This window comes from Nycticebus coucang, chromosome 1 (assembly GCF_027406575.1).
Source record: "Nycticebus coucang isolate mNycCou1 chromosome 1, mNycCou1.pri, whole genome shotgun sequence".
Taxonomy (NCBI): Eukaryota; Metazoa; Chordata; class Mammalia; order Primates; family Lorisidae; genus Nycticebus; species Nycticebus coucang.
The window spans coordinates 40,491,930-40,516,472 of record NC_069780.1 but is presented as its reverse complement, the minus strand read 5'-3'; the positions used below and the strand labels follow the sequence as shown (position 1 = coordinate 40,516,472).

General features: G+C 35.8%; 1 protein-coding gene across 26 annotated transcripts in view; it reads right to left on the bottom strand.

Moving 5' to 3' along the window:
• Positions 1-24,543, bottom strand: part of ANK2 (ankyrin 2) — a 687,167-nt gene that overhangs the window by 121,025 nt on the left and 541,599 nt on the right. For 17 of the 26 annotated variants that reach the window (XM_053568642.1, XM_053568030.1, XM_053568290.1 and 14 more), the window contains 7 exons: positions 23,998-24,096; positions 19,691-19,876; positions 19,271-19,294; positions 16,171-16,269; positions 14,736-14,834; positions 7,489-7,587; positions 1,965-2,162 (listed from right to left, as the gene is read on the bottom strand). In XM_053568642.1, the coding sequence (XP_053424617.1) occupies positions 1,965-2,162; positions 7,489-7,587; positions 14,736-14,834; positions 16,171-16,269; positions 19,271-19,294; positions 19,691-19,876; positions 23,998-24,096 (804 nt within the window). The remainder of the gene's footprint in view (positions 1-1,964; positions 2,163-7,488; positions 7,588-14,735; positions 14,835-16,170; positions 16,270-19,270; positions 19,295-19,690; positions 19,877-23,997; positions 24,097-24,543) is intronic. The other 9 variants (XM_053569130.1, XM_053569241.1, XM_053569307.1 and 6 more) reach the window with 1 other exon arrangement.

Below are 24,543 nucleotides of genomic sequence, written 5' to 3'. Positions count from 1 at the left end.
AGAGGAGCAATTAGATTTTAGAATTTTAAAGATGTTTTGAGGTGAATTGGTCAGGTTATGAAATAACTTGATACATTGAAAATAAGTGTGTATCATTCTGGAGAAGGGCCATTCTCAGAGGACAAGAATCGTTCATCCATTTTGCTTCACAAGTCTAAGAACGTGGCTTCCTTTTAACACATTTTTCAGGTAGGCTACCATTTCTTTAGAAAGGAGTTGTTTCAAAGTAGCAGAAATCATTATTTATGTGGATAATATTTATATACGGAAGTTATAGTTTATGTTAAATTTTTATAACATATAAGTCAAAAATTTATGAAGAATTTTTATTTTAAAAATAAATGATAATTAAGCTCCTGAATATTTTTGAGAAAAGTTTAGAGCATTTCTGGACTAACTGGGAGAAGACGCCTCTTAAGGGTAAATGAATGTGGGGAAGAAGTCGACGGGAGACTTTTCTAACATTGCATACTAGGCCAAGGAATTCTCGGGGATTAGAGAAATTAAATAAAAATCTGTAACCTAGCCCCATTGGTTATGTTTTTATTTGATCAATGATCTTGTTGAGTTCTGTCTACTCTGCCAGTTAACAGTTTTGCATGTCCCAACATGGACTGATAATCAGCCTACATTGTGTATTTTCCTACACCGGCGGTTCTCAGGAAAGCGTATGGTCTTATTCAGCTGATGACAACTTACTCTTCACGTGGAGTGATAGATATAACAATTTGTGAAGACTTTTTCCCTGTTTATGAACTATGTAATATTTTAGATATAAACAGCCACATACACATGAAGCATTTAAAATATTTGCAATTCTTAGATCGTGATGTTTTATAAGCTTCTTGTCCACTATTCAGTTGAAAAGTAACATTTTCAGCTCCCTATGAGAAAATAAATATCCTCACATAATTGCATATATGTGAAGTATACTGGCTTCCCAGGTAATCATTAATAGATTGATTCCAATGGAAAAATTCCAGGAAAAATAGTATTTTATATTTGATGATTCTAATAATCTCTCTCAACTTTAATACTGATAGAAGACAAATTTTAACTGATATAAACCATATAAACATAGAAAAAAGGATGTGGTTTTAGTTTTAGAATTAGGAAAAAAGAAGCATAAATTAGTGCATGCCTAATATTTCCAGTGATTTTTATTAGAATATAAAGGAAACAAGGAAGATTCATTCAATATTAGACCCTGGGAGACACAGAAGCCGTCCTAGGGACAGCCTCCTGCAGTTTTCTCATGAGCAATTACTGGAATGGTTTTAATAAATAAAATATTTTCCAAAGAAATAATACACCAGGCATCCCTTTTCTATCAGTCTATGGTTGGGTAATCAAGTCAATAATGAAAATCTCCAAGTGAACTCTTCACAAGCTTGCATTGTGTACTATCTTACATAGTCAAATATGTTCACCACTAAAAATCTGTTTTTTTTCCAAAAAGAGAATAATAAAGTTCAACTTTTTCATACCTGTATTCTAACTTTATCTAGAGGTATCTATAAGTTATTGTATATTTTCCTACTTTTCAACTTCTATTTTCCCTTTAAAATTGCTTGTCACTCCAGAGAGGTTTCATATCTATCTGTTTGGAACTTGCTAGTTTCTGAAATGTTACCTTGGCCCTCTCTTAAATATCACCTTACTCATCAGCATTTAATAGCAATCTATGAAGGTGTGAAGTAGGCAGGCAGCTTGGGGAAGGTGACAAACTTAGCAGAATTAACTATATTGGGCGGCGCCTGTGGCTCAAGGAGTAGGGTGCTGGTCCCATATGCCGGAGGTGGCGGGTTCAAACCCAGCCCGGGCCAAAAATCACAAAAAAAAAAAAAAAGAATTAACTATATTATCTAAAACCACGCATTGCTGGTGTAGGCATCATTGGCCAATCAGTGTGGGTTTGCTTGTCTCAATCTGTATTCAGTTAATGTGGACTGGGCCAGGTTTACCAGGGCTCTGGCGTTTGGATTGGCTCTCTTGTCCAAAAGGAGTTTGGTTACACGGTAGTGGCCACAGTGTGCGGCAACGTGGAGGGCCGTCAGGTAGTCCAGGGTGACATCATCCACGGGTGCCTTGTGCTGTAACAGGTGCTTCACACATTCCACGTGGTCCCCCTGTGCAGCCATGTGAAGTGGAGACAGCCCATTCTGCACATCAAAAGCAAAACAAAACCAAGTTCACATTTTTTCCCCATTATTTTCAGGTTCCAAAACACAGTGATGTCAATTCTTCCCCTGATACTTCAATTAGTGGCAGGGGAAGAAATAATTTCCACTTAACACCAGAATACCAACCAGATTATGTCTGGTGGAAAAGGGAGCTAAGAGAACATCTAATTTCATAATTATGCTATCACTGATAAAAACACAAATTAACACATCTTTTAATAAATACATAGTATATGTGGCAATTCAGCCTGATTTTACAATTAGGGAAGTATTAGATAGGTAAAAATAAGTGATATCTGATATTCAAATTATTTGTATCCAATTCCATACATAGAATTCTAATTCAATTAATTTCTCTACCAGCATTTTTTTAGCAATAGACGGGGAGGCAGGCAAAACAAGAGTGAGTGGGTGGGTAAGGTAGGTAAAAAAATTTTGATGGGGCGGTGCCTGTGGCTCAAAGGAGTAGGGCGCCAGCCCCATATGCCGGAGGTGGCGGGTTCAAACCCAGCCCCGGCCAAAAACTACAAAAAAAAAAAAAAAAAAAAATTTGATCATCTTCTAGTCCCATTGCTCTGAAATTCCTCTTTCCTACTGTTTTATGAGACTTGAATTAGACTTGGAGAGAGTAGAGATGTAAGGAGTAGAAGGGTGTGAGCCAAATGTGGACCAGAGGCCAAGAATCTCTCTTTAAAATTTGAGGGTAAGCTAAATAAGTCATCATTGCTACTGCCCAGAACAGCTTTAGCTTTAATTCCAGGATAAGAACAACATCTGAAACACAAGACAGCAGGTAATGCTTTGTCAATTATCAATGTAGGTAAGACGTTCATTTTTTTTGTAAAGCTAAATAAACATACAAGAACTAACACATAAAATTAGGAAATAAACTAAATTAATAAAACATTTGCCCATTAAAGAGACTAGTGTCTTTTCTTAAGAACCATGCAAATATGGTCACTAGAAAAATTACATGTGACCAAATAACCAGTTTGGCAGCCGTTACATGCAACAAAGCAGAAATTATGTTTGGATGAGATGCCAGAAAAGGCTCTCAGCCCAATGTTCTCTACAAGGAAGATGATTTCAACAGAGGGACAGCCACAGACAAATTAATCCTTAATTGTGGCAGTTTGAGAGTCACAGACAATATGTGACTTAAAAATTATTAACCTATTTTTATTTGTTTCTGTATTACTCATTCATAATTACTGCATTTATAAATCCATTCCACAAATTTAGGAAAGAGGAACAGGCTGATGAGAAGATACTATGCATTAAGGGGAAGACAAAGTTAAAGGTAAAGTGAAGGAGAAATTCAAGACCTGGAAATGTTTGAACTCGAGTGTGGTATGCATACCTCTGAAATTCTTCATTCTTTGATGTTGTTTTTTCTAATTGAACATTATTTATGTGGAAAATAAAAAATTCACATTTCATCGATTGTTCATCATACACAGTTTATTAGAAGGCCATCAAAAAAAAATTAGGAAAAAAATTTGCTAAGAAGAAAACTAAAAGCACAGACTGACTAGAGGCGCTTGTGTACAGCTCACTGAGAAGATGAGTTTAACACGATGAAAGTGAGAGAGCTGCTCCTGTCAATTTCATGGAAGAACCCTTGAGGCAGAGATAAAAAAAAAACAAGTGCAAACATACTGTGTTGGAACCGCACCTGACAAAGTCAATGTCAATAAGCACAGTAAGACGGAGAATGTGGCCTAAGACCAGTGAATGAAGAGGACGTAGAACATATGAGAAGGAATTCAGAGGGAAGAGACCTTACGGGTTTGGCTTTCACTCAGACATGGGGAACAGATGGAGGGTATAACTCAACAGAATCTGGCTGTTGTGTTGAGAACAGACTGAAAGCACTCAAGGAAAAAGAAGGGAAGCTACTTAGGGGCCTCTTGCAGACCTCCAGGCAGGGTTGCTGGTGACCTGCACCAGTGCTGGTAAGGAGAATGTTGAGCAGCTATTGACTTAGTGACACATTCTGAAGGAAGAGGAGACTGGGTGTGGTAACAGGATGGAGAGCGAAAAAGAGAAGAGGCCAGTATGACATGAGGTGTTTGCTTTGAGAAACTGAAAGAATGAAATGAAGATAAGAAAGACCAGGGAAGGATTAGGTGCAGGGGTGGGGTAGTATCAGGAGCTTAGTTTATAAAGTAGTAAATTTGACATGTCTGGCAGACATTCCTGCAGCAATGGTGGGTTGACGTCTACATATGGAATTTTGAAGAGATACACATCAGCAGATGGAACTGCGAGAGATTCATAGCAAGTGAACACAGAGAAAAGACACAGACTGACCTCTGGAGGTTCTAACGCTCAAGAGACACAAGAGATCAAGAGAAACTACTAAAGGATACTGAGAAGCGGCATCTAGAAAAACAAAAGGGAAGTCAGAAGAATGCAATGTCCCGGAAAGCAAAAGAGGAAGGTGTTTTGAGAAGAAAGGAGTGAGAAATTGCACCAGAAGAGAGTGAAAGGAAAGCACATAAACCACGCGGGCTGCAAGTCATATAACTGAGCGCATCCGAAGGTGACAGTCTTTGGAAATTCTCTTCTGATTGCTTCAATTTTCTCGATGTTATGGAAAATGAGAACAAGCTAAGAAGTCTAAGAAGTTTGAAGAAAAAGTATAGAACAGTCAAGTGTCAGGAAGCAGAGTAAACAGTCTTGGAAAATACGGTGTGACTGTCAGCAGCATTACTGGGGGCTTGAGGGAAAAGATCATGAATTTAAAAGGAGCCCAGTCAGTGTGATTGCTTTCTGTAGCCACATTCAGCTGCATGAACGGGAGTTGAATTTAATCAGAGTGAAATGTAGGCAGTGAGTATGAATATATAAAGGAATAGTATAAACCACTACAGAATTCATGCGGGGCAGAGGTGAAGGCAGAATGTGAAGGACGGACGGTGAAACTGTGACTAGAAAGAGATCCCAGAAGATTAAAAGAATTTCTGGAGTTGAGATCCTGGAGAGAGTGAGCTGAACCACAGACGGGGTGGTTGGCAGTGGGAGGTTAAACCCAGGAATCACAGGGGTATACAGTTACCACACTGAAAAAGCATCTGGAAAATGATTTCTGCCAGCTAGAAAAATCATCTACTGCCCCAATCAAGGTCATGAAAGTCACCAAGAATAAACAAAGGGTTTGTGGTGAAGAGTCAAAATTTGCTGAGAGCCAGAATTTTCAAAGAATGAGGGGAAATGACACTTAGATGGATGAATATTTGCTGAGAGGAAGCATAACGGGGATTCCAACTAGGAGTTTTTATGGAGAGAAAGGAAGGAGAGTGTGCATTAAGCAGATAGTCTGCTCCCAAGAGAGCATTAACACCCTAACCTGATTAGTCCCTCTTCCCATGTTCCTTACCCTATAAGTACAATAATTATAATAATAGGCTTTTCATAATTATTTCTTTATTTATATCTAATCCACTAAATTCCAAGCTTCTTAAAGATCATGTTTTATTCATCTTGATGGCACATGTATGGACTCCATACTACATATATTCACGCTTCTCTGCATGAATAAATGAATACCATCAAGCAGTCACAGACACTTTATCCTTACATCTGATACTTGATACTTGATTTTACAAGAAGACCATTTTTTAAAATCCATCCAGATCATCCATGCTCTTCACTAGTGCTATGACAGCTACAGGCAAACTCTGTACACAAGATAATTTTATGGTTTGTAAATCACATTTGTCTATCTTCAATTTGATATAGGCTTTTCATTGGTTGTGACATGATTGGTCTGAAATTTTGTCATTTCCATTTAAAGTTCAATCTAGTTCTTCATCAAAACTTTCCATAATTATCTCTGCATCACCCAGTCCAAAATTTGCATCTATATAACATTCACGGTATAGCTATATGAATGAACATAATAGAGATGATTTATCTCTTTTCCTCATATATAATAGCTCTGTGTCATTATCTTCAATTTGTGTCTCATGATATTTTCTAATAAGCCAAAATAAGGCTAGATAATGGGGAATGATACAATAATAAAGCATTTAAAATATATATGATAAAAAACCTTCGACACACCAACTCACCATGTGGTTTTTGCTTATAGGGAAAAGTGCTTTCCTCAGTGTTGAGCACATCAATAAAATGAGACAAGTGCTAGATTTGACATAAGGGACAATATGCTTGTTGAATGGCTCTGGGTAGGTGGCCTGTCATAACTATTGCTGCCCCTATCACCTCTACTAATCCCAAATGTAATCAACCAAGGCCACTGCTGAGTGATTATCTTTACTAGTATTGCCTACTAAAAGATAAAGATTGGATGAGCCAAAAGATTTATCTTGTGTTGGTAACTGTGCTGCTTTAAAGGATAATTTTATACACATTTTGTAATTATCTCAGAGAATAATAAAAATCTAGACTTAAAATATGAGAGACATCCTTATTTATATAAAAATACAGATATATTCAAATTTCTATCTGCAATAATGATAGCAAGTTAAAATACAGAAAGAACTTAAAGGTATACATCTTATGAAAGGTGATCACAAGAACCGAACCATTCTTGCTGTATCCACCCAAAACAGAGTCAAGAAGACAGAGGAAAAAAACCCCAAGGTACAAAACATTGCTCCAAGAATGTATTTCTTGGCAAGCCTGACTCTGAGACTGCTGTTGTAAAACATGAAACCAGTTTTGTCTACAGTTTCTGAGGTAACTTGCTGCAACTCTAGGACTAATTTTACCCATGACCATCGCTCTTCAGTTCCCTAAACCCCTACCAAGGAACTTTCTCAAAGAGCAATGTGCAACATTTCTCCGTCTTTATAAGACCTCTAACCTTCTCTTTGTTCTTTGGATATACTGAAGACCACCCAATTCTTCCCAAATATTATAAAACTTTAAGTTTAAAGATTTGTCTCTACATTTTTATTTTTACTTTGACAATCTTAATGCATATACAGAACATGTGTAAGTTGACCACTCAAGGGACTATAACAAACTGGTCAACAGTCAAAGGTGGTCAACATAAGGAACTAGGCCTACTATACCGTTACTTACAGGTGGTGCATGTCCAGTCTATGAAAATTAGGTCAGCTTAAGGAGGTGGTGATGTAGGGAGGTAGTCCATGATGGAGGTTCTACTGTGTTTATTAATTTTAATAATTTTACATTAGTTTGATATATATTTCTATTCCTGGCACGCAAATTTTGAATAATTAGAAAATGCTTGGCTGATGTTTTGATTCAGGAAGAATAGAGATTATCAAAAAAGTGACGTCCTCGGAATCCCGTCTCACCCATAATGACTCACCTTAGTCCTTGCCAGCAAGGGAGCACCCCTTTCCAACAGAAGTTCCACCACTTGGTCGTGCCCACTTCTCGCCGCACAATGAAGTGGGGTCAACCCATCCTGCCGAAAAAAGGAAAGAATCAGACACAAGTTCACTTATTTCAAAACCAGGATTGCATCTATTACAACTATAAAGAGGGAGTTTCCTGAGCTTAATTCTGACAATCCACAATAAATCAATCATAGAATTGCAATTATTAAATGACAGAAAAGAAGATGAGTGAAACAGAAAGCAAGCCAGAAAGAAATCCTGACAGAGCAAGACAGAGAAAGGGAGAGACAAAGTCAAAGCGGGGAGAGAGCAAGAGAGCTCCCATCTGCGGACATTCAGTGGAACGGAACTGGCTTCTGGTTACGCATTTGCATATTCAAGAAAATGGAAAAACAGAGTATGCTGCATTTGTAAAACTTTAAACCCTACTCACTAGAACCACTTTCTAATCCACTTTCAGTGGATTTCTGAACCCAGTTTCAGGGATTATATTAGATTATGCCATTTTCATTTTGTTTGTTCTAACACACTTTTACATAAACCTCCTTCTTACTGTAACTTGTCAATATATGTTCTCTCTTGAATTGTCAGTACTTTCACAAATTCTCCTAAAATACTCCCTGATGCTGGTAAAAGAGAAGGATTGTTTTTTTTTGTATTCTTTTATAGATTTCCACACATATATTTCAACATTTTACATATTACATAATTATTTCCCAGAGATCAAATTTATTATTAGTAAATGGCATTATAACTGCATCAAATAAAATATAGGCCAACTGTATGCTATGTTACTTATTAGACTTTCTGACCTTAATATTTCTGGGGTAGCTTCTGATTCCAGAACAATACCCATATCTCCCTGTCAATTATGTTTTATTTCTCTTTAGGGTAACATGGTCAGAAAAGCACAGGGGGTGGCAAATACAGGCACAATGTAAGTTACAAAGAGAGTCAAGAGAGAGAGAAAATGAAATCCCAATTATATAAATTAAGTGGTGATTTGAGGCTTATGGGAAAAAATAGCTTGCCCCAATGAGAGAGGTGGAGAAAGTGGGTAGCAATCAGAGAGAATGAAGGGTGTGAGCAGCTATGAGGATTTCAGAAGCTTCTGATTTATCTGGAGCTCTCAGAGCTTAGCTTTTGTGTCTCTGCTTCCAGGACACTCTCTCTGGGTTAGGTTTTCCTTCTAATAAAAATAATTCCTCTGAATTACAACACTCTTTCTGGTCCAACGTGCTGGGAGTTCTATGCGAGATGTCTTCTATTTCTGTCTCCAGGCTCCGGCCGCCTCTTCTTTGCCCTGTGTCCCTACAGCTGACCACTCTAAAGGGCATCAGTAGGTGGTCTGCTGGCCCTCTGGCTTCTGTCAGGTTGGGTCAATGGGAAAGAACTCTCTTGGGGATCTCCTAACTCTGGTTGTGTGTCTTTCAAAGTTTACACTCCCACAAAGGCAGCCTTTCCACATGGTTCTCCCTTTTGAATTCCTAGGAGCCTCCCCTACTCCTTCTGTCTTAGGTTTAGGTTGATAATAAGCCCTGCTGTCACTAGCCCCCGAGATAGGGCACGAACTCTGTATCTTCCCTACAGTCCTATGCACAATATTATAAACAGACCCTCTACAATCTCTAAGCAAATTACCAATTTGAGCGTGCCATCTGTTTTTGGTGAAGATCTTGACGAATAATGATTCTTCGCTTTGTTAAATCCATTTAGCTAGTATTAAGATATTCAATAACCAAAACAGATCTGTAGTTTTGGGTATCTGAGAATTTATGTGAAAAGACTGCCTTTCCAGAAAAAAAGTGCCTAACTGTTATAGTTGAGATGTTATCTTATTTTAACATTTGCCAGATAGGAGCCTGAAAAATTGTGCCAGCAAAGCAATGAAAAGGATTATACTTTTGTATCTTGATAGCAACTAACTACAGAGCATTAGCTGCTATGTAAGTTATATAACAATTAGATAGACCTGATTTCTCAGATATATTCATGGTGGGGGCTTGGTTGGGATCTAGAGTTTGAGAAATCCTGTATACTGAATGGAGACACCATATGCAATGGTTAGTGTGACTGTGGAGTCACAGGGCTCTGGGCGAACCTCAGATCAGCCCCCCAACCCCAGGTGAATCTCCCTGATGCTCAGCTTGATGAACAAAATGGGGGTGATTTTTCTTACCCTCTTTCCCTTACAGCTTTGTTTAAAAAGGTGGGAGGGTATGCTGCCCTACATCATTTTTTAGACAAGGTAGTATATAGTTTTCTATGAATCACATGAAATAGTCCTTGTACAATCATGTTGAAACTGATTTCCAAAATACTGTTAGAGTAACAATAGGATCATTATGAAGAACATTTATCATTCCCACAAGAACATCAAGGAACCATAAGGATTAAATTGGTTCTAAATCTTCTATTTAATGCTGTAACTGCATTAATAAAAGATGTGTGAATAATGATATCCAATTCAAGTCGCCCAATTGGCTAAATCTGACTAGAATTTGAGTATTTTTCTAAGTACTGTATCAAGTTAATGCTAAAAAATTCCTGCCAAAGTTTTGTATTCCAGGACATTTTAAACTTAAATTCCTAAGCCTCTGTTTGAAGGTTATGTTTTTTTTTCTCCAGAGACCCTCCTTGGGTTCTCTCTTTTCTAAACTAGAATCAATTCCTCTGTACTGCTGTGCTATCTACTCTGATGTGGATAATTCTGAAAAAGAGAGATGGATGACTGTGAGAGGGACACCGTTTATCTAGCTGGTAACCCCCAGCATTAGCTCCTTACCAGCATTTTTTTCTTTAACTTTTCCTTTTCTCACTCCCTGTTTAGAGCAGCGATTCTTAACCTTAATGCCGCAGCCCTTGAATACAGTTCCTGTGGGTCGCGACCCACAGGTTGAGAGCCGCTGGTTTAGACCATTATTCCAGGACTGTACCCTCAAGTCTGTCTTAACATACAGGCTCTGCTGATGACTAAGCTGGGTATCCTACCTCAAGTTACATCCCTCTGCTGAAATTCATTTTTTCCTTTAGTAGTCTCATTTCTCAAACAAAGACCTTCATATTTTCTCAGCAAAAAAAATAATGATACTTCACAAGTTGTTAGGAAGATGAAAATGGGCAATATTTGTAGAGTATGTGGCAGGGTGCCTGTCATAAGCAGGTGACAGGTGGTAAAACCATTACGGTTATGACTTTAATTATTACATCCAATAACAAGTATCAAGAGTGATCCCTATTTCTGATGTGCTTTTTTGGTTCATCATCCTTTAATTTTGTTTGTATGCTTTTATGGTTTGCATTGAAGTATGTATTTTAATATTTTACACATAATCTTTATATGGGGTATCCCCACATTTAAATAATAAATAAGCCTAAAAACAAAAAGAGAATGATGCCCTTAATAAAGCCTGAATTAATCGTCTCATTCCAACTAGCTATAAAATGTATGTTTTAACATTAAAAGAAGGGGTTTTCAGATACCAGCAAAGGGTTCTGGTGAAAATGTCTCAGAGTTTCATAATAGATCCTAGTCAGTAATGAGAATGGTAACAACGTGGAAACTGTTCCAATGAGGGAGGGGGAAATCTGTGGAAGATTTGTGTCTTAATTACCCGAAAGCCTCTCTAGATCTTGCTTTTCTCCAGATAATGAAAACCGTATAAATGAGAAAGACAATGAGACAATAAAGGGAAAATTCTTAAGAGAATATACTAAATCTAGAATATTTTTGGTTAATTTGATTGCTAGGGGAAACTGAGAACTTCATGATAAAAAAGAAAAAATAGGACTCATTTTTATAATGTTATATGTAAAAAATCCATTATATTATCTAATAATATAGTGAAAAACTGATGAAATTTTTTTCTATTTTTAAATATATTTTCAAAGGCCAAAAGTAAAATCAAACTATGTTCCCTTGTTTTGGTAATCAACTATTATAGTTTCAGAATTGGCCTCCCCATTCTAGATCATAGTTCTAGATTTCTGTATTCACCTCCTATTTGACTTTGTCTTTGGTAAGAGGGATATCGTTCTTTTAGCTCTAACCAGAATGGAAAGAACCTGACAATGCTTTTAAAATACTACTCCTTAAGACATGAGACAGTATTTTAACTTTTAAGGAAGAAGAACAATCAGCACTATCATTCATGATTGTACTTACTCCTGGGGTAGGCTCGAGCCAGGGCATAGGAACCAAGCAGACCAATATGTCTCTTTCCAATCCTGCATTTAGTTAGACCATGTTGGTAGCTCTAAATCACGGCGGAATTATTTCACACTTTGGAAATCAGCAGAGGCAAAGCCACAAATCAAGGGGAGGGAGGTTTGTTTGTTTTGTTTTATTTGAGAACCTATTAGTAAACTTCTACCAGCACACTGCTAACCTAATCCCCTTTAGCTACTGTTTACTTGCATTTCTGTGCTTATAGAGACCTCGTCTGTCTTATTAACTGTTATAGCTCATGGTTCATAGCACAAGTAGGAAGTCAATAATTATTTGTTTAAGGAATGAATGTACAGAATGTTTATACAGTGTACACAATTAGAAGATCTATTTTTTCTTTTTAAATACTTGAATAAAATATAAATATGGCCCAAACATTCCCCTCACAGAAGAAAAAACCACAGATTACATTTCATTGTATTAACTTGCTCCAGGACAATTAATTACAGAACTAGCATAAGAATCCATTTCTTTCCACATTTTAGTACTCTTTATGAAAATACACTGCCTACATGATGTTAGACTTTTAAATTGTATGTGCCAATATATGCAGACCATGTAAAACTAGAGTGTCTTTTAAAGAACTAAGTAAATATTGCAATCATCAGTAAGAACAAAAACAACTGCTTCAATAGTGAATGAATAAATGCTCCAGAAAAGCATTAATAAAAGCAAAGTGTAACCCTAAGATGTTGGTCAAGTTAAAAGTGTTTTACATTTACAAATTGTGTGATAATCACGATTATTAGAGTCTTGATGGAAACAAAAAGGTCAATATAAGAGGTGAAATCATGTTAGTAGAGTCTGCTAAATATGTAACATCTTGTTAGCAGTGTTAGTAACAATATTAGAAAAGCCTCAGTAGGCAAAAACTCTTTCCTTTAAGTATAAAGGACAAGTAAGCAAAGCATGTGGCATATTGCATACTGTTCCAAATTCTGCATGCCCACAGCATAGTAAAGGAAAATCATGCCAAAAAAGCAAAGGGTAGAAACTATATAAAACTCTGGACAGTGCAACTAAGCCACCGGACACAACAACAAAAATCTTAACAGACAAAGCAAACCACTCCAGAACTCCCACATGATGGGACATAGCCACTGTGGACCAAATGTCTTACAATAGTGATCTCCAATCTTTTTGAAACTAAAGACTGGTTTCATAGAAGACAATTTTTCTGTGGACTGGAGGAGGAGGTGGTTTAGATATGAGTCTTCAGACAATTGATTTACTACGGTCTCTGTGCAGTCAAACCTCTCTGCTCATGATAGTCCGCATTTGCAGCCACTCCCCAGCACTAGCATCGCCACCGTAGCTCCCCCTCAGCACATCCAACATCACATTCTCACAAGGAGCACACAACTTAGATCCCTGGCAGGTGCAGTTTAAAGTAGGGCTCTTGGTCCTATGGGAATCTGATGCTGTGGCTCCACTGACAGGAGGCGGAACTCAGGCAGTGACGGGACCAAGCCATGGAGAGTGGCTGTAAATACAGATGAAGCTTTGCCTGCCACTCACCTCCTGCTGTGCAGCCCAGCTCCTAACAGGCCAAAGACTCACAGCCAAGGGGGTGGGGACCGCAGTCTCAGAAAAATGAGATTAAGAAAGCAAGTTTTCCTGAGGTCATTAAAAACCAGAATTTATATCCTCAGGCTGGTGTAGATTCTAAAAGCTGAATGATAAGGTTAATTAAACAAAAACGTCTTGTAGCCTCAAAAATTTGCAAAGAAACTATCAATAGATTTGATTCTTATGACTTGGACTTGAGAACATGAAGCCTTAGAATTTAACAAAGTGAAGGTAAAATGCCTCAAGGAACACATTCTATCCACCATCTTTCACAGACTTTTACACCACATATTTCAACATTTTTATATTATAGGAATGTTTGAAGTTTTGCTGAAGTCTGTAATTAACCAAATATAATTCAGACAAATATTGTTGAAGTATTTGTTATATGTTTAAGCAAATAACTACACATTATATAATGTCCGAAACTATGAATAGCTACGTGATTTACACACCCACTGTTTTAAAGGGGGGGGTTAATAATATAGCCACGATATAATAATAATAATATAAATTATTGATAATCATTATAATAATATAGCCAGATATAATATATTCTCACACAACCTTATAAGGTAGGTACTATTATTAGCCTAAATTCAGGGAAGGTAAGAAAATGGCCCAGGGCAGCACCTGTGGCTCAAAGGAGTAGGGCGCTGGCCCCATATGCCAGAGATGGCAGGTTCAAACCCAGCCCTGGCCAAAAACTGCCAAAAAAAAAAAAGAAAAGAAAATGGCCCATATCATACAACTTCATAAATGGTAGAAGTAAGATTTGAGATCAGGCAATTTTCCTTCAGAATCTGCACTTTTAATAGTGGAACTCTAATGGTTATTTTATTATCTATCTATTGGGAGTAAGTTAAAAACTCAGAATGATATTTCATTTGATAAATTTGAAATAAACGAAGGGCGCTACTTTTACCAGGATGACACAGGTAAAGGTATAATGTGATGATTTTTTTCTAATAAGCATCATAAGCAAACCTTCTGCTCAGGTCAGTATAGCAAAACCACTTAAGAAAAGTGAATATGGAATTGAACAATGGAAAACAAAAAAAATTTCAATATGTATTAAAGTATTTTATGTAAAAACTACACTCTGATAACTGACTGTATGGTAATAAGTTTGAACACTCAATATTTGTAACTACCCAAAAGCGAAATGTGTAAGTCCAGTCTTCGTTCCCAGAAAATCAATAAGCAAACTTTGAAAAAGTACCTTAAAAATATTACTTTCAGTTAATGATATGAAACCTTTAAATATGGCATGGGCTTTAAATCAAATCTAAGAGAGCGTTGGTTTTGTTTGGTTTTTAAATGTATTGCTTATGTTTACAGACTTGTGCTTTAAACTGCCTGCTCAGAGGATTGAATGACATCATAAGGGTAGGAAATTGAAAGAACAGAGACACTCACCCTAGTTTTGGCATCAATCTGACCACCTCGATCCAGTAAGAGCTTCACCATGTTTGTGTTTCCCCTTTTGGAAGCCACATGCAGAGGAGTGATTCCATTCTACACCACGGAAAGACCAAACAAGAGCATGTTGGGTATGACAGGGCATGATGGCCATTACTTTGTGTTAAAAGGTACAAGGGAGGTTGTGACCTATGTGATAATTTGATCCATGGTTTCTACAAGTTCAATATCTTCAATTTTTAAAGAACAAAGTAGCACACAAACCACAAAACACTATAGTTAGAGAATGCAAAACGGAATAAAACTGCTTTGCTCTGTTAGTCAAGAACTACAATAGAAGTATGGAATGGGCAGGAGACAGGAGACAATGGAAGCTACCGTGTGTAGTAGAAACAAAAATTCAAATTCTACCTAAGATACAGCCCTACTGTCAAGTCCTGTAACATCCATGCACTTAAGAGAGTCTGGAAACATAAAGTCCCATATGAGTAAAAATAGAATGCAAACAGACATATCGGTACCTGATAGAAAAATGACTCCTCAAAAGTCTTCTTCAGAATAATTCAGTATGAAAAATAGCTTTAAAATAGCACAACATACCCTGTTTCCTCGAAAATAAGACATCCTCTGAAAATAAGACCTACTTACAGGAAAGATAAAACATCCCCTGAAAATAAGACCTAGCGCATCTTTGGGAGCACACCTTAAAATAAGACACTGTCTTATTTTCGGGGAAACAGGGTAGTTTCCATGCAGAAGACTTCAAGAGACAAAAACTTTATACATATAAATTGTATTTATTTACTCTATGGCTCTTATAAGTCATGATTATGGCAGAGACATGTACTTGATTTTTTGTGTCATAATTTTTTGAATATTCAAAATTTTCATTCACTGATTTATATTGAATATACTTAGTTATATTATTTTCACATAAGTGAATTCTTTCCAATTACCATTCGGCATACAACAATGCGATATCTTTTTATGTATTTTTGCAAAACTTCATATGAAAATATTCCCTGCCAAGCTGTGTGCCCTGCAATCCTTATAAGACATACTACTTACATAATTTGTGCTTAACATTTTAAAGGTTTATTTATTGACTTGAAGATGCTCAGTCATTATTTGTAGCATGATCTTTAAATATTACTGCCCATCCTGATGTCAGAAGTAGCATCCTTCTAAACTATTGGAAATGATCTGTGTGCATGTGAATTTATAGTAATGTTATTTTCTTATTGACCTATCATTTTGGGGTCATGATGACTTCTGGTGATTTAAAGAGAAAAAGGAAACTCTTAATCTCCAGCACAAATCCAGGTAAGAAAAAAGAAATGAAACCTTTATGGAAGCCACTGGTACTCTTTTTCACATTTCTTAAAATACTCATTTACTGCTGTGGAGAAGAAGAAATTCTTTTAATCTGTACCCTGGCTGTGAAGTCCACAGCAGCGCCCCGGTTTAGAAGGAGAGTCGCCACGTTGACGTTCCCATAGTGCGCAGCTATGTGCAAAGGGGTAAAACCACTCTGTGGAAAATCAAGAAATGACAGTCAGAAAAGGGTTTTTTCTTTGTATGCTGTAGTCACTGGAAGAAAGTTACATGGTATCTGTCTACCTAACTTATGAGCAATAATACATGATTGAGTAAGACCTTAAATCTTAGATGGTAAATAACTAAATATATAAAGAGGTAAATAAGTATCCTATATTTACTGACAATATCATTTTTAATTACATTAATTATTTATCTATTTAGGAGTTTTTTTAATGAAAAACACTGTTTTCTCAAATTGGCTTAGCATATTAGGGAAAAACAGAATTTGATTAAACAACATAAGGTTTTAACCACAGGATTAACATAATTATGAATAAAGAATGTCTTTTTCAGAGAAAGATTCAAAACCAAGACATTTGTTTTGGTTTTGTTTTTAAAAAAAAAAAAAAAACAGCATGGTCAGCATTCATTTTTGGAGCTATAAAAATATGTTAAAAAATTCTTGCAAAGGATATAGAATTCATTCCACACCATTTACACTGTCACGATGTTTCTATCTTCTTTTACAACTATGTAATCAGACTATTTTTATAATGACAAAAGAATTAAAAAGTAAAAATTAAACAATATACTTGGCATCAATATGAACATAAAGAAATAAGCTCAGCTTAATCCAATTTTGAATGTTAATTAAACCAAATTTTGTCAGTAAAATAAAATGTAATGGAACCAAACAGGTACAAACAAATATATAGGCATTAGAGAACTATTTACTCTCAGAATGTTTGAAAAATAAATCTGAAAATCTCAATAGAAGAAAAGTATATTTTTTTCACTTATTTTTCTGATGAAAATTTAGTTGGGAATTTTTGCCGAAGCATATCGCCTCTTCTTAAAGTACACAAAGATGTATTATCTGGTAATTTTTCTTAGTCTCTATAATTTGCATTCCCTAATAAAAGATTATGCAAAAAACAGAAACTGTTGATTGGTTATCCCATTCTGGAGTTTTCAGGTTATTTTCTATTGCTCTCTTTTACGTAAAAGGACTTAGAATGTGTACTGTATTGTTTTTGAGAGATATTTTCTAAATCACAACCACTATTTTTATATTGGCTTGATATACAGTCTCTGGAGAATTTATTTTAAAAATGCATTCAGACACCTTAGGTAAGAAAAATTTCTCTGTGCTATCAGCAACATTAACTACAAATAATTTCTGACTTAGAGAACAAAACATGAAATTGGAATAATTCATTATCAATCCAAATTCCACAACTGTGATCAACATATTTTTATTTTGCGTGCACATCATGTCAAATATTCAGGTCATAGTGAAGGGAAAAATTAGTCTATATCCTGGCTGTTATTTTATAAAATGTTGAATTTTTATATTTTAAGAAATAATTGACTGCAGTTTTCTCCTTTTTCTCTTGATATTTCCCATTACCCAGGCACATCCTATATGTGCATCTATTATTCAAGTTGCAATTTAATTTCTGGAAAATATATTGACTGCCAGGGAATAATTTTCAAATCATTTAAATGTAACAATATTGTTTCTATCATTTGCAAAAATAAACTAATTTGTTGTCTGACATGACCTCAGTGAGCATCCAGGATGATGCCCTAGATTCCTGGACTGGTCAACACAGAGGAATTCCTCCCTGATTAACATGGAGCTGGAAGACAGAGGTCACCTGTCCACAGGATTATAGACAAAGGAATGTTCCTGCTTTTTACTCTATTGTCTCCAAAGAAATATAGACCACTCAGTGCAAATCTACCCAAACTGCAGCTTTCATCAATGTATCTTAAATAATTATCAAAAAGCATTTAAGAAATTAGGGATACTGAAAACAGTCATCAAGATAACAATTGTATGGAATTGGGTGGTTCCAGTTTAAAACAATTTCATCAAGAAGTTGGGCTTTTTATTTGGTATGGGGGAAGTCTCTGATCTAGCTTCCAGTGAAAAACAAAAGAAATGATACAAATAATTCAATTATATTGATGTCTCAAGGGGTAAATAAGTTAATAAACAAGACAATAATCTTAGAAATAACATTACTCCCAGTCAATACTAAGTAAAAATGCTCAAAGGCTTACAGCTCCCAAAATTCCACACCCAGTGATCAAATGAGAAGTCAGTCTACAGAACCCTCTCAGCAAAGAGAAAAGCAAACTACATAGTCGCTCACCTTTGAGTATAGGTTAATTTTTATAATATACTTTCAGTAATGTTTGGTTCACTGTCTCTCTGTAACAATGCCTAAGCAGAGACTACAAAACACACACACACACAGGCTGTGCTGAGAGGCCTCTGAACTTAATCCTATTGATTGATATGACTTATTTTGGTATGTGGAAAATATGTGATCTTGTACTTTGAGACTCACAAGTATTTTGAGACTTACAAGAAAAAGAAACTTTTTTCTTGTTTCTTAAACTGTTCCAAGCAAATTTTTTAAAGGAACAGTTTAAGAAACTGTTTTCTTGAGAAAATGTCTCAAGAAATTTTTTTCTTGAGACTTACAAGAAAAAGAAACTGCTTTGCTCATAATATGCTCAAAAATATTATTGATTTTATACAATATGGTAAGAGAAAAAAGCATACAGGAAAAAGGAGGTAACTGCAATTAGATAAAAAGACAAAACATCGGGTCAGAGAATTTTCGCTTCCCTAAATTCTAACCTGAGAATTCTTATGAAGAAAATAAGATTATATATCTCCTTGGGAAAAGTTAATAGCAAAGCTCATTTTGTAAAATACAGATCAAGGAAGAATTTCATTTCATGCTGTACTCTAACAATTTGCATAGTTTCACTGATAAAATTAATGCTTCCAATATTTGTGGCATTAAATATTTTGAATTACCAATTTGCCTTAATCATGGGAAAAATTTCCAAATGAATTTCCCATGAATGGAATTTCTCATCATTAGTATGAATTAGTGAGCATTTATTCTAATTGGGCAAAAACTAAAATAAATAAAAATAAGGTAACTTTTGGTATAACCACAATACTATACCTCTGTTGTCCTATTCACCATCATCTGAAGCAGTGTTGTGGGAAAAAGAGGCAAGACATTACACAATGCAAAATTAAGGAAACAGTCAATCTGCTCACTAAAACTCGTATATGGTTCCAACATGCCAGGACACTACACAATACAATGTTATCTTTCTAATTTGGTTTCTATTATTTCTGACTGTAAACAGATTCCCCCAAAACCTAACCTCATCTTTTAAAGAAAATTATCTTACATTTAATTGCTTGGTTACTGTACTCAGTAAACAGTCCCCTTCTTCCTGAAATACCTCTGAGGGTAATTTATCCCTTTTCGTAACCAGAAGTCATTTTGCACTATCACCGTGGCCTACTTCTCTATCATCCCCCCGGAGGAATCTGGCAGCCAAGAGCTCCTTTCCACCGCGTGTCCAGCTTGTACCTTGGATTGCACGTCAGCATTGTGATCGTTCTGAAGCAGGAGGGCTGCGGATTTGGTGTCGTCTTTCCTTGCTGCAATGTGCAGAGCTGGCAGCCTCACTTTCCCTTTGGTGTCGTTCTCCAGGAGGATGGCCACGGCCTGGTTGTGCCCTTGCTGGAGTGCCACAGCCAGTGGAGTAAATCCATCCTGGAAAATAGGAGAAGAAAAAAAAATCTTCTATTAACTTTTGGATGCTTAGGATTCAACTCCAAGCAAATTTTTTAAAGGAACAATTAAGAGTGATAAGCAAAAGCATAAAATATGTATGTCTACAAAAATTAGAAGCAGATTATTGTCTTACGGTGAATTAGTATAACCAGATTGCTTTCCTAATTGCTATTCTACATATTTTGAGAAATATCCACCTTCCCTAACAAGGCATAGATACTACAAACATAATGTGCTCAAATGAGTGTTTACAATGGGAAAATCAGCATTAAAACCAACTCTAATAAATGTCTGCTTATGTAAATCAGAAAAGTGGGAAGGGTAGGAAGTATGAAGACTAACTCTGACTGGGAATCAAAGACATGATCACTAATATGTGTGTGATACAGCCAATATCTGATTCATTATATAGCTAACTAAATATCTCTGAATTGGTTAGGGAAGACGAAAACCCTGGGCGTGGAACCGTCTAACACCAATTCAATTTGGAACGTTTGAGAAATAGCATGATCTAAAACTCTTTGGCAAATTAGTCTAATTTATTAATTTTGTACTTAGCTGAATTTTATGTTACTTAGATCATTTAGATACAAAATAACATGACCTAGGTAATATTAAAAAATCAGCTATTCAGTTCTAAACTTCACAATAGAAAGCTTAAAAAGCAATAACAGAGATAATGTGCAGTTGGAGGAAATTTAAGGGTACATAACTGTACTAGAAAACTTAGAAAGCCATGCTTTCGCTCAGTTCCTGGAAAAGCGACAAACAAATAGAAAAACATCAATAGTGTATGCTCAATTTAGGCACCAAAAAACCCTTAATCCACAAAGTCTGAAAACAAGTTTCAGTGTTGGAAGTTTTCATTTACACAGAGCAGAGATGAGGGCAATAGAAGGCCACATTTAAAGATTGCATTCTAGAGACAATAGTAATTTACCACAATCAAACTCCTCGATGTTGTTTTCAATAATAATTTATAAAAGGTAACTGCAGACTTTTGAGGAAAATGATTTTTCTCAGGTGTATTATTATGTCCCATGTGCAATAACAACAACAATAAGAAGTGAATTTTAATCCTAACACATTACTTGACGGAATGGAAGGGTAAAGGATGTGGTGTCCTATGAGGAAAAACAGTAGCCTGAATTTAGAACTTTGACACAAGTTAAACACTCTGTGAATGAGAAAAGCACAGGTTCTTTATCTCATACATATTTAAATTTATTATCTCCTGCAATACTGTGATAGTTTATATTTAAAAATATGAACTTCATTTTTTCTTAGAGATGAGGCATTTGCTCACAGAACAGAAACTAATTAAAAAAGATTTTTGCTTTCAATTTTGCTAACATCTACAAAGAAGGAAGAGAGTAATGAAATACTATATATAGTATAATACATATATACTATTAATTTCTATACATACACATATACAGATGTGTATATACCTATAAAGAAGGTACTGGAAGAACAGAGAACTCTTTTCAGAAATTTAACTTTGGATGTCCATCCCATGGAGATCATGCTAATCTAGACTTACTGAGAGAATAAATATTTGGAATAACTTGTTCAAGTACCTCAACTGATTCTATGAAAAGGAAACCAAATTAAAATCCAGTAGCTTCATTGTTCATTGTTTATTTACCAATGCTAATTGCTATGACTATAGGAAATTCTAAAATTTTAATTATTTCTTTTCAAACATGAATTTCATTGTCATATTGAATAATCTCATAATTCTCTATTATAATGTCCTAATGTCTTGACTCGTAATTAATTTGTGCAAATTACGGCTACCAGCTCCTTCAGGGTAAGTGCTTTTTGGGGCTTCGTGATATCTGTGCAGATGAGATTGTAGAGAAGATACTTCACAGAACAACACAGATAGGCTACAAAGTGGTAATCAACCGTCCAGCCCCGTAAAGACTTCTTGTGATACACAGAATGAGACACTAAAAAAGAAGGCATAAAAGTTTGTTCAGGGGTGTGTTTCTTGATAACTATTAGGGCTGGTGGTATTTTATATATATATTTATATAGGCACACACACATATATATAATACAGGGGGTGCCAAAAATACATATACAATTTAAGAAAGGAAAAAATATATTAAAATTGTTACTTTCAAATCCTATTTGACTTTTGCAATTATAAGAGCTACAAGATACAATATACAAGATAACAAATGTTATCAGTATCTACTATTACAATTTTAATATGGTTTTTCTTTCTTAAAATGTATACATATTACTTGGCCACCTTGTGTATGCGGATCTGTGTACGTGTATTTCCAATCAGGAAAAGTTAATTTAAGTTAAATGATATATTTTTTAAATGAAACAAAGAACAGGTATATTACATGTCTAAGTTAGGGTTCAAAATCTCAGGATTTATGAGAAAAAGCTGCATATATCTGTATGGAAGTCATAGAGGATTTTAATTTCCTAAGGATCACAGTGTAAATGGCCTCCACCGAGGCAATGTATATTAAAGGGTATTTTTGGAACCAGATGGAAATGCCACAGAGGTCCAGCCTGAAAGAGCGTGAGACGGCTGAGAATGCCAGTCAGCTGACTTTTCCCAAATCATGCACTAGAAACATTAAATCTATTTGGTGAATTGAAGAAGTCTGGTGTAAAGATTTTATCCGGTATGTGACTGTGCCTTAAAGGAAGTGAAATAAAACAAACATAGAGTTCCTTATTTTGGTATATTTTTCAGAGATTTTAATACAAAGATACAGCCTGATATAGTCACTCAAACTTTGCCTGAAGGTATTCACATGCTGCTCATGAAAAAAACTTGGTGTCTCAGGGGAAAAAAGGCCCCAAATGTTAAAAATCACACATTACCCATGTGGCAAGAGTGTAAAATCTGTGTTTGCTGAACAGAGAATTTGAAATCATTTCATACTGGGCAGTTAGAGACAGGTCTCTTTAATTACCATTTCTTGGGATTTTTTTCTTTTTCCAAACTAGTAAAAACAAACTGTCTGAAAGTTATTGCAAACGTTCTCTCCCAAAGAGACTGGAAAGGAATTTAATAGATTTAAATGACCTCTCTCTCCAATGCAGCATTGAAGAGAATTCATGTTTATTTTGTCTAAAGATGTAATTGTCCAGAATGGAAGCCATATTTGAAGCCATTAAATAGTATCAGGATGGTTTCTGGGGTATAGGCATCTATCCACCATCTTATACTTCAGGTCAGGAGTTTTAAGATTTTTATCACTGGGGCTAAAAAATATGGTATAGGAGAAACAAAGCCTGTACCCTCTGGTTGAAAGAGGCAAGGAGGGACATATCTCAATGGTGCTGCCTTCCCTCGCCTCCACTGTTGTCACCCACTTCCAACCTCCCCGTGGCTCCTGAGGCCTTTTCTTCAAGTTCAAAGGCCTCTGGAGCATTGCTTAAAAATCACTGTCTGGACAATCATTAAACCTGCTTCTTAATCTGCCTTAATGAGAAGGAAAATACAAAGCAAGTTCTACTTATTAAGAGGCATGCTCAGGAAAGGAAGGCGATGTTCTAAGAGTGTCTGCCTGCTCCAGCTTCTTCTTATGTGCAGAGGTCTTGAGTGTTTTACAACTAGATGGATTTCTATTTAATTGTTGCCAGAATTAGTCATACAACTATTTGTCATTTGTGCTTCAATATGAACAGCTTTTCAAGTGACATAATCCCCATGAAATTGTGCTAACATAAATAATTATGAATTATTTCTGATGGTTAAAAATTGTTCCTTTAAGGAATTGTATTGGATCTTAACACAAATAAAATGTGATGAAAAGAGATGGGTAAAATTTACTATAATCTACTTTTAGAGTGGCATAAGGTCTCCAAGAGGCTTAGAGACAATTTGCTGGAAGCATGATTTCATGTGAGAATAAATCGACACGAATCCAAAATGAAGGCATTGTGTGCACGGAACTGTGTACACAAGCCTGGGTCATTTGTTCATGGCCCTGTAGTAAACTGTCTCAGTAAAATGAACATTCCTGGCATATTTGACACAAAGTAACAATCCATTGCTGATGGTTATAAAGACTACGGACATTAAGATGAAAGAACTCAATGCACTAGGGCTGCCGTCTTACCTCTGTAGCAGTGCTCTGATTAGCTCCATTTTCTAGCAAGTATTTTACAACATCAATGTGGTTCTCTTGGGCAGCCATGTATAAAGGAGTGAAGCCATTCTGAGGGAAAATAATTAGAAGAGACATCTTCAACCACTTGAAAAAGTTCAAACCAGAGAAGATAACAACAAGAGCAAACACTGTGACCTAAGTCTTTGAAACAGTGAAGCAAGGTAACACACGTACCTTCCCACTAAGGAAATCATACACACATGGACCGTTATAAAACTCGACAAAAGTTTTGGTGAACCAAGTCCCACACACGATTTTAAAAAGAACAAGGAAAAAGAGATGGAGAAGAAATTACCCTTATTTCTCATCTTTATTTTACTATCAGAGACTCAACATTTCTCATCACCTAATATATGCATTTAAAAAATCATTTCTTTAATATATTTGGTATCTCAATATCTATATAATTCTATACTGCACAGAATTCTCACTACATATACAAGGGTCACTATGAACATTTGGAGACAGATTGTGTGATAGTCCATTATTTCACTC